Genomic DNA, 15,653 nt, shown 5'->3' with positions numbered 1-15,653 from the left:
TATATGTGTACAAACACATGTATTCATGTAGGGGTAATACTACTAGACATCTCTAATTCCACATTTACATGGATGCAGCTGAAAACATCCGATGGGTGACGACAGTATAGCAGAAAAACCCAAAGGACGCTTTAGATATATGGGGGACTGCTGCATACTTCTCAAAAAGCATAATAATTTAAATGTGAACGCGTCAATCAGTCTGGGTTTCACTCGCACCATCCCGGTTTTGTTATATAGCAGCACAACAGATAATAAATACGCTGGCAAACCTTTTTACTCGAGTGCTGAAACGCACAACTGGATCACTCCTGGGGTGCAGTGAAGTTGGGTCGTTTCCAACTGCAGGTGGAGGGAACTGATATCCTGAATCCCTCCCTTCTCTGCACACACAAAACTAGGATGTCGGGGACGAAGGTTTTCGGTTTACCATGCAAAACGCATCGCATTATATCATCTGGCTTTCTAAAGTCACAGGGACTTCCCTAACATAAAGAGTTACAAGTTGGCTTAAAGTGACTTCCACAGGGATGGTATAGCCCTGGGATGGAAGCTGTTAGTCGGCATGTTTCTTCGTGGTGTTTTCATGCTTTCCCCATCTTTCCCATTTTCCCTCAGTCTTTCCCAAATCTGCTTTGCTGTGGTGTTTTGGGAAAGATCGCAATAAAGCCACAATAGCTGCCACAAGGGCAGGGAAGACTGGATTGTCATAGTCGATGCTCATCAGCATTATGTCTTCTGCTCTATTTCTAGTAGGGGTTACCCTGCCTCATCTCATCAGAGAGGGTGTTTTTTGTTTAAAAATGGTAATTGACATGCTGCTCTATAATAGTATACTGGAATGTCAATTACCATTTTTTAAAAAACTTCGGAAAAGAGCAAACACACCCATGAAGAGGATAGGAAAAATCCGGGGAAACGGGCCAAGCCAATTTGCCCTTGCACTGTACAGGCAGATGCAGAGGCAATGGGGAAACCACAATAGCCGGGTCCCTTGCGGAAAGAAGAAGAGTTGGTTCTTATATGCCGCTTTTCTCTACTCAAAGGAGTCTCAAAGCGGCTTACAGTCGCCTTCCCTTTCCTCTCCCCACACAGACAACATGTGGGGTGACTGAAGCTGAGAGAACTCTGATATTACTGCTCAGTCAGAACAGCTTTATCGGTGCTGTGGCGACCCCAAGGTCACCCAGCTGGCTGCATGTGGGGGAGTGCAGAATCGAACCTGGCTTGCCAGATTAGAAGTCTGCGCTCCTAACCACTACACCAAACTGGCTCTCTCTAAATGCAAGCATTGTTTGCTTCAAGCTGTGGCACTGAGGAAGGAGGCAGTTTGTAAATTTATTGACTCTTTTTTCCCTTCGGAAGAACATATGCTGAACATAATCCACAATGAACAAAACTGTGAACAATTAAAACAACTGAAAACAATCATTTAAATCAAGAGCCTTTTCTCCCTCTCTTTCAACTCACCATTAACATTGGCAACTGAAAATTGATCTGTGCTGGTACAGCGTGGAAATCTTTAGAGGTTTGACTAGAAAGATGTAGGGTTGACAGATTTTCCCATGACCTACTTCTGTATATAAGAGGCTATTAAGCGACCAAATTGCCCACCTGGAGTGGGGCAACTCTGGATGGCAGAGTTTTATTAACTGAAGAGAGCTGATACAATCAAAGCCAAAAACTGGGATAAGCAAATTCATTCATCAGGTAAATCCATTCAGGAAACACACTGTAACCTAGAAAAGTAAAGCATTCTCTTTGTTAAAAAAGTCACTAAGGCTTATAAAATCCTATATTTGTAGAATTCAATGGTCCTGCCATCAAGTTCAGACGTTCAAAACCTTCTTACTTGTAATGCGCCCAGATTTCCCCCATGAATGCATTTTCATAGAGATTCAGGTGCTACTTCCTAGCAAGAAGAAGAGTTGGTTCTTAGATGCGGCTTTTCTCTACCTGAAGGAGTCTCAAAGTGGCTTCCAATCGCCTTCCTTTTCCTCTCCCCACAACAGACACCCTGTGAGGGAGGTGAGGCTGAGAGAGCCCTGAGATTACTGAACAAGAAGAGTTGGTCCTTGTATGTAACTTTTCTCTACCCGAAGGAGTCTCAAAGCAGCTAACATTCACCTTTTCTTTCCTCTCCCCACAACAGACACCCTGTGAGGTGGGTGAGGCTGAGGGAGCCCTGATATTATTGCTCGGTCAGAACAGCTTAATCAGTGCTGTGGTCGCCCAGCTGGCTGCATGTGGGGGAGCAGGGAATCATACCAGGCTCGCCAGATTAGAATCTGGCGCTCCTAACCACTACACCAAGCTGGCTCTAGGATCTCCATGACTGCAAGAACATATAGTCACTAAAATCAGTGGAATTCCATCTTGGTACCAGCATGAGAATGTACAAGAGGGACAAACTGTGGAGGATATTTTGGGTTTTATATATGAAGAGGGCCCTGACCTGAATGGTCCAAGTGAGCCTCGAAAGCCAGGGTGGGCCCTGGTTAGTACCTGAATGGGAGACCACCAATCAAACCACAAGGTTGCTGTGGAAGGCAAGACCAACTACCTCTGAATATCTCTTACTTTGAAAACCCTATGGAGTCACCATAATTAAGTTGTGATCGGGGGACGCTTTCCACTACACCACATGTGAACTTGACAGGCTGAGACTTTTAAGTTATGCTGCTGCTTGTGCCTTTTCAGATAACATGAGTAGGATCTCTTCTGTAATACTCAAGTGCATTGAACTGTGTAACTGTGCAAGCTGGCTGACTCCCCATTACAGAATGTACCTTTGAGTCTCACGTTTTTAAAAATGTTATGCGGATATTGGCAAACTGGGCTACATGAAATATTTGGCAAGGGGAAAACAAACCAGCAATCAAAACAAAGGGGGAGAATTCCAGCGCAAAGCCTTTTCATCCACTGAAAATGGAATGCAGGAAGGACATTGATTACTTGAGCAAAATGGATGGTTCTGCTCTAGGCCAGCAACAGGATGCTCTCAAGCACGGGGCATTTCTTAAGGCACGGGTAGGCAAACCGTGGCCCTCCAGATGTCCATGGACTACAATTCCCATGAGCCCCTGAAAGCATTTGCTGGCAGGGGCTCATGGGAACTGTAGTCCATGGACATCTGAAGGGCCACAGTTTGACTACCCCTGTCTTATGGTTTCAGAGCTGCAGCTCACAGAGTTGTATTTTAGGCTCAGCTGTGGGCATTAAACAACCAGCTTAAATTACCTCTTTTTAAAAAGGCGGAGCCAATGTGGTTGACATGCCTTATTGCTATTCCCTATTAGTCTTTGTTCATTTGCATGAAAATGAGTGACAGGTGAGTTTGCTTCCTCTGCCTCTCCTCAGAATCTATTCCTTTTCTGCCAAGCTCTCATGGGAATATGATAGCTCACCTTTGGGGATGGATAGATGAAGGAACGGGATAGACATATATTTCATATTAAAAGTACTATATGAAAGTTAAGGACAGTAAGAGGCTATTGCTTCCTCCCACTGCGATGCATCAGTAAAACTGATACTGCTTTTATAGAAGAGTTTTCTTTTCTCTATTAGATTTGTACTGCCAACTTTTCCAGCCTATCCTTCAGAAAATTACAAGTGACTGTTGACACTGTTCTTTCTAGTAGGAAGGACCGGCTGTTGAAAAGCACTCTCTGAACTTCCTTCTCCAACAAACCTATTTCAGATTCAGCCCACACACAAGGCCAATTTTGTCTACTTTCTGGCTAATGTTTCTTATGGCTGTTGTAGCTGTTCACAGCTTCCTTCCTTCTCGTGAGTTTCCCATGATCTGGTCCCCCTGAGTGCTGTCTTCATCTCTCACAACCATCCATATGCCAGGGATGCTACCTACTCTGTGAATATCGCTATGCAAAGGGGAAGGATTGCAAGAGATTTAGGTACCAGCCATTTCTACTTAGCTGACTGTCCAGCACATGACATTTTGCCTACCTGTTTCTTCGCACTTCTTCACACAGAATGTTGAATGTCATTTTAGAAATGCTCACAGAGCAAGAAATAACCCATTAAAAACACTGTTCCCAATCATGGCCAGCTTTAGAAATGGATGCAAAGCCCAAGAGCTGTTTGTGAAAACTGAACATAATGTAATTCCACTTCAAAGATGAGCTTGCTCACTGCTAAGATCCCAAGGCATAGCCTGACAGAAACCATGCATACAATTAGAGACTGGTCAGTTCCTGGTAGGAAGACCAACGGGGAACCTGATGCATGGAAGTTTTTCATTGAAAATGGACATTACCAGGATGCCGTTCTGGTAGAAGTCCTGGCAAATAAAGGAATATTTTGGGAAGGAGGTTGAGCTCTCTGACCCTTTGGTCCTTGCCAACTATGTGACTCCAGGGAGAGCAGCATATGATCAACATCACACAATCAAGACAACAAGAGAAACAGATGCTTTGGAAGACTGAGACCTTTGCATTAGGTCAAAATGAGATTGCATCCCTTTTCTAGAAGAAGAAGCAGAGTTGGTTCTTATATGCCTCTTTTCTCTACCCGAAGGAGTTTCAAAGCAGCTTACATTTGCCTTCCCTTTCCTCTCCCCACAACAGACACCCTGTGGGGTGGGTGAGGCTGAGAGAGCCCTGATATTACTGCTCGGTCAGAACAGTTTTATCAGTGCTTTGGCAAGCCCAAGGTCACCCAGCTGGCTGCATGTGGGGGAATGAAGAATCGAACCTGGTATGCCAGAGTAGAAGTCCGCACTCCTAACCACTACACCAAACCACTACACCAAGCTATGCTACTTTGATTACTGCAAAAGGGAATCAATAGCAGAAGAACAACAGTTTTTATGAAGATAAGCTATAAAAATTACCATTCACTGTGATAACCTTATTTCAGCTGAAACAAACACTGGAATGTAATCCGTTCCCTTGCCCCTTTTATTCCTCTATAATATGGCCTATAGTCTGGGGAGCTTTCAGGCTGATATTCCAGGCACTGTGTCTTGCACAATGAAACTCTGGCATTATAAGCTTACTGACATTTACGTCGGCAGGAATCCACGTAGCAAAATGTTATGTGTTGCACACCGCTAATTTGGCTGAAATATGAATATACGAAACAAAAACATGCTGTGCTGATCTCATCTCCATCAACACCTTAAGCACGCTGCAAGTGACCCCTTTCTGGGCAATCAATTATTCAAGGAGCAGTGATGGCTCAAGTCATCCTACATCATTTCAGTGGCTGACAAAATGACCCCGTTGAAAAAACACGTTTCCCGAGGCTTGTGCGATTCGGCCGCCAAAGCGGCTGTTCCCTCTGGACGCTGGCTGTGCCCGGGGGGAACGCCCGCCCAAGCGGCCGAATCGCACAAGCCTAGAAGTTGCTGGTTTTGTCTAGTGAGTATCAGCCAACATTTGATCTACAGTAGCGATCCCCAACCTGTGGGCCGCGGACCACATGTCGTCCTTCGACTAATTGGAGGTGGGCCCCAAAGGATGCCTTCTCCCCCCCCTCCAGGCCCTTAACAACACACTTTGGGTGTCATTGTCTCTCATCACTCCCAGATGGGACTATCTCGTTGCAGAGAAACAAGCTCAGGGTAGCCAACCTCTGTCCTTCTTCAAGATATGCTATGAAATGAACTGAAGATCACTTCTAGTCTCTTTGTGTGACTCTTTACTCTTCCCCTAAGACTGTCTCCTTGTAAAACAAATCACACCGACAGGCAATTCTGTACACTTTGCTGTGAATATATTTCCAACGGCTACCTATGTTCAAAGAGCCTTACGCTCTGCCACCACCAACTGTTTAGTGATCTCTGGCCCAAGCTCTTCTGCCAGGCATTTGGTTGAGGTTGGCCAGAATCACCACTGGGCCCCTGAACCTGCCTCCCAGGAATCCATTTGGTTGTTGTTGTTAGGTGCGAAGTTGTGTCCGACCCATTGCGACCCCATGGACAATGATCCTCCGGGGCTTCCTGTCCTCTACCATTCCCCGGAGTTCATTTAGGTTTGCACCTACTGCTTCAGTGACTCCATCCAGCCACCTCATTCTCTGTCGTCCCCTTCTTCTTTTGCCCTCGATCGCTCCCAGCATTAGGCTCTTCTCCAGGGAGTCCTTCCTTCTCCTGAGGTGGCCAAAGTATTTGAGTTTCATCTTCAGGATCTGGCCTTCTAAGGAGCAGTCAGGGCTGATCTCCTCTAGGACTGAGCAGTTTGTTCACCTTGCAGTCCAAGGGACTCGCAAGAGTCTTCTCCAGCACCAGAGTTCAAAAGCCTCAATTCTTTGACACTCGGACTTCCTTATGATCCAACTTTCACAGCCATACATTGCAACTGGGAATCCTGTATCTAAACCATGGACCTGTTTGATGATTACCCTCTTAAACTGTTGTCTTCTGTTGTTGTTGTTGTTGTTGTTGATATTGTTACCATTGTTGCATTGTAGTTTATTGACACAGAAACTGAATTTAATGTATAGTTCTCTACGTTCCATGTGAACCGCCCTGAGCCTCAGGGGAGAGCAGTATACAAAAGTAATTAACAAATAAATAAACAAACAATACAGCTGTCTATAAATAACAGTTCAAGACGGGCCAAACCCCATGATGTCTAATTGTGCTTTGTGGTGGATTTGCAAACCACGTTTAAATTATAAAAACATCTGTGGCCATAGATGTAAAACATCTGTGTTTAAAGGTATGGGTTCATCCTGATCTTTTTATGACTATCACATTGTATCTGTGGTTAATGCTGCCCATGGTTAAGCATTGTATCTGTGGTTAATGCTGCCCATGGTTAAGCATTGTATCTGTGGTTAATGCTGCCCATGGTTAAGCATTATTTCTGCACTTTGATCACTTTCTACTGATCTCATGATTGAGCTTTTGTGCCTAGGTTTTGTTTGAAACATTAAAGAAGCATTTTCAAGATTATCTGCTTCACCATTAGAGCTAGCAATTTCTATTTGCAGAACTAAGATCAGGGAGAACTGGCTGGCTCATAGGAATCAAGAAATGGTGTCCTACGCTGTTCTGATTAAGAAATGGTGCCCTACCTGATCTGATCTACAGTGGTCAGTACTAAACGTTGTATTACTTGGACCATACCAGTAAAGCATAAGAATTATATGCCGCTTTTCTCTACCCGAAGGAGTCTCAAACCGGCTTACAGTCGCCTTCCCTTTCCTCTCCCCACAACAGACACCCTGTGAGGGAGGTGAGGCTGAGAGAACCCTGCTATTACTGCTCTGTCAGAACAGAAGAAGAAGAGTTGGTTCTTATATGCCGCTTTTCTCTACCTGAAGGAGTCTCCAAGCGGCTTACAGTCGCCTTCCCTTTCCTCTCCCCACAACAGACACCCTGTGAGGGAGGTGAGGCTGAGAGAACCCTGATATTACTGAGGAAGAAGAAGAGTTGGTTCTTATATGCCACTTTTCTCTACCTGAAGAAGTCTCAAAGTGGCTTACATTCGCCTTCGCCTTCCTCTCCCCACAACAGTCACCCTGTGAGGTAGGTGAGGCTGAGAGAGCCCTGATATTACTGCTTGGTCAGAATAGCTTTATCAGCACAGTGGCGAGCCCAAGGTCACCCAGCTGGCTGCATGTGGGGGAGTGAAGAATCAAACACGGCTTGCCAGATTAGAAGTCTGCACTCCTAACCACTACACCAGACTCCTAACCACTACACCAAATAGGTTGCAGAGCAAAGGTTGCCAAGTATAAGTAGAAGAATAAGTAAACTGTCAGTAGCACATGGTGGTGGGAAGGGCCGTCAAGTCACAGCTGACTTATGGTGACTTGGTGTGGTTTTAAAGGCATGAGTATTCAGAGGTGGTTTTTATTGCCTGCCTCTGCCTCACAACCCTGGTCCTCCTTGGTTGTGTCTGTCACTCCACACTGCAACATGATTCGGACCAGGAAGCATCACCTGAGAGTCCTGGAGGATCGCACCTTCTGTCTTTATTCAGCCACAGAGGGGCATGAAGAAAAAAAAATAACGCAAGCAGAGGAGCGACCCTAAAACAAATCAATGCATTTAAAAGACTCCAGCCAAAAACATCGTTCTATCCAAGGACAGATGACATAGTGGAGGGGATTCAGCATTCAAATCCAACACAGTGAGACGGAGGGGCACGCAAGAGAATTCGAGAAGGTTGAAAATTCCCCCTGGAAAGTAACAAATCAATGGGGCTGAGGATAGGAACGGAGAAAGGTAGACTGGTGAACGATGCAAAGCTCTTTTTATAAGCAGCCATTTAAAAAAACAACAACAACATTTGTTACATTTTACAGTATGCTAAGATGGAAGTACCCTGAACATGAAGCAAATGGAAAATGTTGCTTACATTCATATAATTGGTGTAAAATATGCTAACCTGCCCAACGCAGAGCTTCAAAGCCCTTTTCAGAGCAAACTATTCTAATGAAGTAGACCCGATAACCCTCAGTGCACCCAATTATTGTCTTCCTAACAGGTTTCTACTGTAGTTGATTAGAAGTAGCCTTTCAATTAGAAACCTCACTCATTTTACATAAACTGTTTAGCAGACTGCGGCAAAATAAATTAGCATGACAAAGAAAATGTTTTAGCTTATATTCACATCATGCCTAATTGATAAAGCAGTGTATGTATAGGAATTATTGGCGTCCTAAGCTGCACAGCAGAGGATAATGACCTCAAGAGGGATAATGTAGAATTTAATTTGCAGTAATCTTCCCCAAGAGCAGGAAATGGAAAAAAAACCCTACTGTTCCCAGGACCATGTTATTTTGCAGGGCTTCCATCAGTCAGAGCTATTCTTGTCAAATGAAAGCCTAACTACGCTAACAGATATACTATTCCAGATTCACCAGCATTTCCCTTGAGTACATGCAAAACAGATTTTCTTCAGAAGGTCAACAGAGAAGTAATTACGTTCGTCTACTTTGCAAATTTGCAAAAGGCCCACAAGGAAACAATAAACTGCATTTGTTAACATCTCTGAAGTGCAGGTTCTTATCCCTAGGCATTAGCAAAAGGAAGAGGTTTATGTTCTAGAGACAATGGATTCAGCGTTTGATTTTTTGGAGTCACAATTCATCCATCAACTACCAGGCAAGCTCCACGGTGTTTGCAACAAACGATCACAGTTTAGGCCTGGAATTGTATAGCGCGCTACAATCTTAACATTACAAAGGATATACACTGGTTTACATTCATCAGGAGGATTTTACATTACAATCTCAATCTCCTTTGATGAGCTTAAATTATGTTTAGTGACAACTGAGAAGACTTATTATTTCTTTAAGAGAATCTGTTTTCCTTTTCCGGTCTCAGTTCTCCAAATGGCTTTAGGAAGCAACAAATGCCGTGTATATACTCGCATGTAAACCGACCCACATATAAGCCGAGGCACCTAATGTCAGCACAAAATCTAGGCAAACTTATTGACTCACATATAAACTGAGGGTGGGAAACGCTCCATCATCACAGGCTCTCCCATCCAGCATTGCCATTCCTTTTGCCATTGAAGGAAAAAGGAACAAAATATCAGAGTCCCTCAGCTAAACCGTTGATGTCCTACAAGCTGCCAGAGCAAGCTCAACTTGCAGTAAAGGTAAAGGTATCCCCTGTGCAAGCACCGAGTCATGTCTGACCCTTGGGGTGACGCCCTCCAGCGTTTTCATGGCAGACTCAATACAGGGTGGTTTGCCAGTGCCTTCCCCAGTCATGACCGTTTACCCCCCAGCAAGCTGAGTATTCATTTTACTGACCTCAGAAGGATGGAAGGCTGAGTCAACCTTGAGCCGGCTGCTGGGATTGAACTCCCAGCCTCCTGGTCAGAGCTTTCAGACTGCATGTCTGCTGCCTTACCACTCTGCGCCACAAGAGGCTCATTGCTTGCAGTACACATTTGAAAAAGGCAAGTAGCTGGAGCAGGCTTTTATTTCAATTATTGTATATAGCCGCGTATAAGCCGAGGAGGGCTTTCTCATTGTGAAAAAGGTGCTGAAAAACTAGGCTTATATGCAAGTATTTAGGGTATTATGGAAATGGAAATTTCTCCCATGTAGCCCTTTCACCCATCTGCACCAGGACTCATGCCGTAGTCAGAGGTTCTCAAATTTTCAACGTCACTTTCCCCCAATCACTCTATCAAAGAAACAGGAACCACTGTGTCGCTCCCAAGTCTCCCCTGACTTTCCTCCAATCTTTCTCAAAGCTGCTTCGCTGCCAAGTTTTGGGAAGGACTGCAGCACAGCCTAGAAGGCTCCCATGCAGTTGGGAAAGTTCTGGGTCTCCAGGTCCTGCCTGTGTGGCAGCCGTTTCCCCAGCCACTATCCTAACAGCAGCAATTACACATGGCCACCATCCATCGTTGCTGTGATCTTACCCAAAATTTGGCAACAAAGCAGCTTTGGGAAAGATGGGAGAAAATCAAACCACACCAGTTAGTCCCTCCTCTGTGGAAAGCAGGTAGGTCCTAGGAAATTCTAATTTGTAAGCGTTGAGCCTTACATAAAACAACGATACTGCCGTTCTTATTGACCATCATCTCTGTAACAATGACCTCTAAATAGCAGTCTCTGTTCTTCCCGAACACCTGAACTTCACAGCCCAGTTTTTAATGAGCACATGAAATGCACCTCCCTCCAATCTCTGCTGGCTTGCTGATGGGGACTGTACTAGAGGATGCTATTTGACAGAGGAAACAGCAGATGGCATTCTTCATTTTGCAAATGCTGCAATTAGGCCTTTCCGGGGAGCAATTATTTATCCCTAACTATGCTGCTGGGGAAAGGCCAGGCAGCGCCAGCAGCAAAGCCTGGTCAAATGTTCACCAAGGAAGAAAGGGGTGGGGGCCGATTTATTTCTATGCCACGGCTCGTTGCATGTCCAGGCTGGCTTGTCAGCAAAGACAAGCCCATTTGCCACGCTGGAGGCTGCATGGAAGAAGCACCTCTTTCAAAGGCCTTGGGCAGTAAATTACGAAGCCCTGCATTGAAGAGGGGGGATATCTTTTATCTATAACAGAAGCCTTTTCTACAAGCTCGTTGCGCTTCACTAGTAGTGGCTAACAGACACCAACGAATCAGACCGTTTGAACAAAGAGTCGTTCCAAAACGAAGATCCCATATGTTAGGCTACTGGCGTCTCGATTAAAGGGCTACAAGGTGATTCACTGCAATTCGTTTCCGTTCTATTGCAATTCACGTCTGTCCGGTCTCTGCTACTAGCGCCCTACGTCCTACCAGCCCACTGAGTGGAGTCTGAAGCCTTTTCTCAAGCCAGCCTAAGGAGCTCGGCTTGAGTGAGAGAAGCTTAAGTTGGAAGACGGCTCTTTAGGCCAGAGATAGGCTCTTCCTGTCTAAGACCGGAGAAGCGCCAGTAATTGTAGCTCTTTTTAACACATACGCAGTCAGGCTGTAGCCTTCATTTTTAGACTAAGAACAACTACTGCTGGCAGAGGAAAAGCTACTGCAGGTGCAGAAAGCAGGTATAGTCAGAACACAGCTGATTATCACTTCCTCTTTCTCCTGCTTCTCCATCTAATCGTTGTACTGGTAACTGTTTTGACCGAGAGGTAGGGCCAGTTTAGCCATGCAGCACTCCGTAGCACGTGCTACAGGCCCCATGCTTTGAAGGGCCTTATGTGGTGCCTCCTCCCCAACAGGGCTATAGCCTCTCTCCTTCCCCCTTTCCTTGTTTAAGGACACTCAGTTACCCTTTTCCACTGTGGGGAGGGGGCCCTCTGGCCACTGCAACTCTACTCTGCTAGTGCCCCTCAGACCCTTAAACTGGCTCTGGTGCTACGAACCCTGCAAATCCTTCAGTTGGTATTCCTAGCATCCCCATATTGAAGAGCCAAAGGCCGATATATATACTATACTATTCAATAGAGGTTGAATTTTCACAATTTGGATATTCATGACATTTACATTCAAAGGACAACCACTGAGGAAAATTTCCATTTGAAAACGGGACATATCTAGAAACCGTTCTGGTTGGATCCTATACGAGAATAAACAAACAAAAACGAAGAACCTTTTACTTCATTTATTCTGTATAATTTTAGTACATCTCTAGTAGCCTTGGGATAGGTTTTCTCTCTCTCTCTTATTGTATTCACTACAAACCGTACCACTTGTCTATATTTGCTGGTAAATGAAAGGGGACAGGAAAAGTTGCAGGATTTGGCCAGAGACATTGAACATATTGCATATGGGATGTCCCTTTTGGGTGACGCTCCAGCAGTTTCCTGTAACTTCCATGGTAATGGTCATTTTTAAACTCTCACTCCTTGGTTTCTTGAGGATGGGAGGTTGGGACAACAATGGGGATTTACCTGCCAGAGTCAGGCAGATGGCATGCCTAGTGAAAATAGGACCTAGGTAACATCTGAACCTCAATGATGCTTTGTAGCTCATACCTCATCCCAAAGGAGAGTTATCTATGGCAGGGGTAGTCAACCTGTGGTCCTCCAGATGTTCATGGACTACAATTCCCACGAGCCCCTGACAGCGCTGGCAGGGGCTCATGGGAATTGTAGTGCATGAACATCTGGAGGACCACAGGTTGACTACCCCTGCTCTATGGCATACGTACACACAACAAATTACCCTCTAGTTACCCACCTTACTTATACAAGGTGGACTATGTGAGTTAATATGGACTAAAATGCAAGAGTGAGTGTCTTCAGCAATATATGACAAAAAGGAAAAGCATTTTGGTGGGAAATAATGAGTTTTCACCCATCCTCCCCTTCTTCTCTGCTCCGCAGGATATTCTGAAGCGAGCTATTAAGGACACAAGAATTGATAACGATAATTTGTTTTAATTTTTTCCCCCACTTTCTCATTTTGAGGCAGTTTCAATTATTTTTCCCTCCATGTGAGGTAGGCATTACTATTTTTAAAGTGAAAATTGCATTTGTATTAGGAAACGGCCTTTAGAAAATATGCCGCATATTGGAGCCACAGGAGAAAATATCTTTCTTTCAGATAACCATATGTAAAATGTTTTGCTTGTTAAGAGGGAGCAAGTGACCATATAAAAGAGCTCCTTAAAAATTAGAATACTCTGAGAGAGCAAAAGAAAGTGTCTTCCTGTGTGACGCAGGGGAAAGTTGCAGACTGAACAAGTGACAATTTGGGGGTCAGATACTCCTCTTGCTGAAAACATTACTTTCTATCCTTTCAGCTACAGAAATCTATAAGCTGCATAGGCTGCATAGGCTGCATAGAGGCTGCATAGACCAGGGGTAGGCAAACTGTGGCCAGCATTTGCTAGCAGGGGCTCATGGGAACTGTAGTCTATGGACATCTGGAGGGCTACAATTTGCCTACCCCTGGCATAGACAACAGTTATTACACTTAGAAACTGCTCACAGGTGTGTTTTACAAACCTAGGATGAAACACCATCCAGAGGTCACCTCTAAATTTGCAACAACAACAAAAAAATTAAGAAGATTTAACAACTGCCCTTTTGTGTGTCTCATAAACAAAATGAATCTTGGTTCTTCAAGAATACCCACGTGGCTTAAATAATTCATGCACTCATGTAGGCCACCAGTAAGGCACAGTAAAACTGAAGCAGTCCACAAATCCCACAGTGTTACTAGTATGATCCTACCTTGAAAGTAAGTTACATGCCTTCTTCCAGTCAATGTAACAGGGGTAGCCAAAGCAAAGGTAAAATGAGAAAGTTAATGAAGGCCTTTCTTTGGGTGGGCAGGAAGGGATGTGCCAGTGTTTGTCTCTTGGGGCCCTTCTTTGCATAATCAGGGAATTCTAATCACCACTGTGGGTTGGTAGGTGAATTTCTTCCAGGCCAGGCTGGATTCTGGAGAATATTTTGTGGGGGGATCACTTGGGCATGAAACTGGGGTCACTGTGGGTGGTCATGAGGTCCTGCATTGTGTAGGACGTTGGCCAAGATGACCCTTGAGTTACCTTCCAACTCTATGATTGTATGACTATCAGGCTTCAGAAGAAAAAAGAACTCTGGCTTCTTTTTTACTATATTATAAGGAGGTTCAAACTACATTAATATTTTTGAGAAAACTGACACCAGACTAAAATGTTCCTGGGTTATTACCAAACTTAAATAACAGGTCAACAATATGTCTGTTGAACTAATGTGGAAGTTGACAGAAAAACCACTGAAGCACTGCAAGTGTTCTCCAGTGGAGAAAACCATAAATGTGGCCAGATGCTTCTGACAGGCTGAAAAAAAATCCTGCTATTTCAAGATTAGAATGTACACTTTTGTTTGACTAATGAAAATGGAAATGAAAGAGCTCTTCCTTCAGCAGCTACGATTAGAGACCAGAGTGCCTTTTGGTTCCCAAGAGCTAAAATCCAATATACCGTAACTGTAATAAAATCTGATAGAGGATTAACCCTCGCACACATGTAAATCTTACGGGAACAAGGAAACATATGGAAGTGGTAGTTAAATGCAGCGTTGGAGCAATATAATTGCTGAAACCAAATGTCAGGTGTATGGATATGAAGGACTAAAACAAGAAAACTTGGTGTTAACAATATACCAGGACTTATAGATATTATGCCATGTTGTAACTCAGAAGTTCAAAATAAGCAGAAAATAGTACTGCTTCGGGGCTGTTAGACAAAACAGCCCTGTTCCATAATATCAGATAGATCTGAAAACAATTTGCGGATCGGATATACCTTAAGATGCCCAACAATGACACCACTCTAATGTACTTTCCTTATGACAAAAAAACAAGTCCAGTAAGGCAGGGGTAGTCAAACTGCGGCCTGCCAGATGTCCATGGACTACAATTCCCATGAGCCCCTGCCAGCGTTTGCTGGCAGGGGCTCATGGGAATTGTAGTCCATGGATATCTGGAGGGCTGCAGTTTGACTACCCCTGCAGTAAGGCCTTAAGGCAGGCTTTCTCAACCATGGTTTCGTGAACATTCTGATGCATGGGCGCCTCTGGGGAGGGCGGTATATAAATATAATAAATAAATATGTGATGCATTTTGATGCAATACAACCTTTGTGAAAGGAATACAATCTGTTTCTGATTACTGTTGTTCCCCTCCTCCCCCTTCCAAGCCATCTTGCCTTGTTGAAGTCTTCTGATGTGGCTCTCATCTCTTTCCATGTCTTATTCAACAACTGGATACAAATGCAGAAGAACTCTTCAAATGACCTATCATGCGTGAAGAACATTGGGTGGAAATCATTGCCGGTCTCACTGGCTAAAAAAAAACACAACATACACACAGAAGGGGAAAAAACACACAAAACATTAATAAAACATTGACAGAAAGCCCAGTAATAACATTGCACCAGTATGAACCGAGCGCTAATGAAGCAAGATAGGGGGAAAGTAAAGGAAGTAAGAACAATGCACAGAATAGCAGATTGATGAAATGACCGCTAAAGGAAACAAGCAGGAATGGCTTGATGCAATTCTCTTTCAGAAGTGAGGATTGATCTTGCTGTTGAGCCTTATTCGGTGGGATTGAAAGGCTGCCATTTTTAGTATGTGCTGTTACTTCTGCTGAGGAAAATAAGAGGATGGCTGCATGGTTGGCCAAGTTCATGAGCGTCTTAGATATCAATGTCCAACCCTGTTGACTGGACGCAATCTTGGTCACATTCTGGATCTGGTTCAAGGTTTTCGTAATCACCTTCAAGGTCTTACGCAATC

The 15,653-nt window shown here is 44.2% G+C and overlaps 1 protein-coding gene across 7 annotated transcripts in view; it reads right to left on the bottom strand.

The window, feature by feature from the left end:
* Positions 1–15,653, bottom strand: part of ELMO1 (engulfment and cell motility 1) — a 319,611-nt gene that overhangs the window by 89,168 nt on the left and 214,790 nt on the right. For 6 of the 7 annotated variants that reach the window (XM_077302738.1, XM_077302743.1, XM_077302739.1 and 3 more), the window contains one exon: positions 15,062–15,198. In XM_077302738.1, the coding sequence (XP_077158853.1) occupies positions 15,062–15,198 (137 nt within the window). The remainder of the gene's footprint in view (positions 1–15,061; positions 15,199–15,653) is intronic. The other variant, XM_077302744.1, reaches the window with a different exon arrangement.

Source organism: Paroedura picta, chromosome 11 (genome assembly GCF_049243985.1).
Source record: "Paroedura picta isolate Pp20150507F chromosome 11, Ppicta_v3.0, whole genome shotgun sequence".
NCBI lineage: Eukaryota > Metazoa > Chordata > Lepidosauria > Squamata > Gekkonidae > Paroedura > Paroedura picta.
Note: the sequence above shows the minus strand (reverse complement) of the source record. Positions and strands in the feature narration are given on the sequence as shown.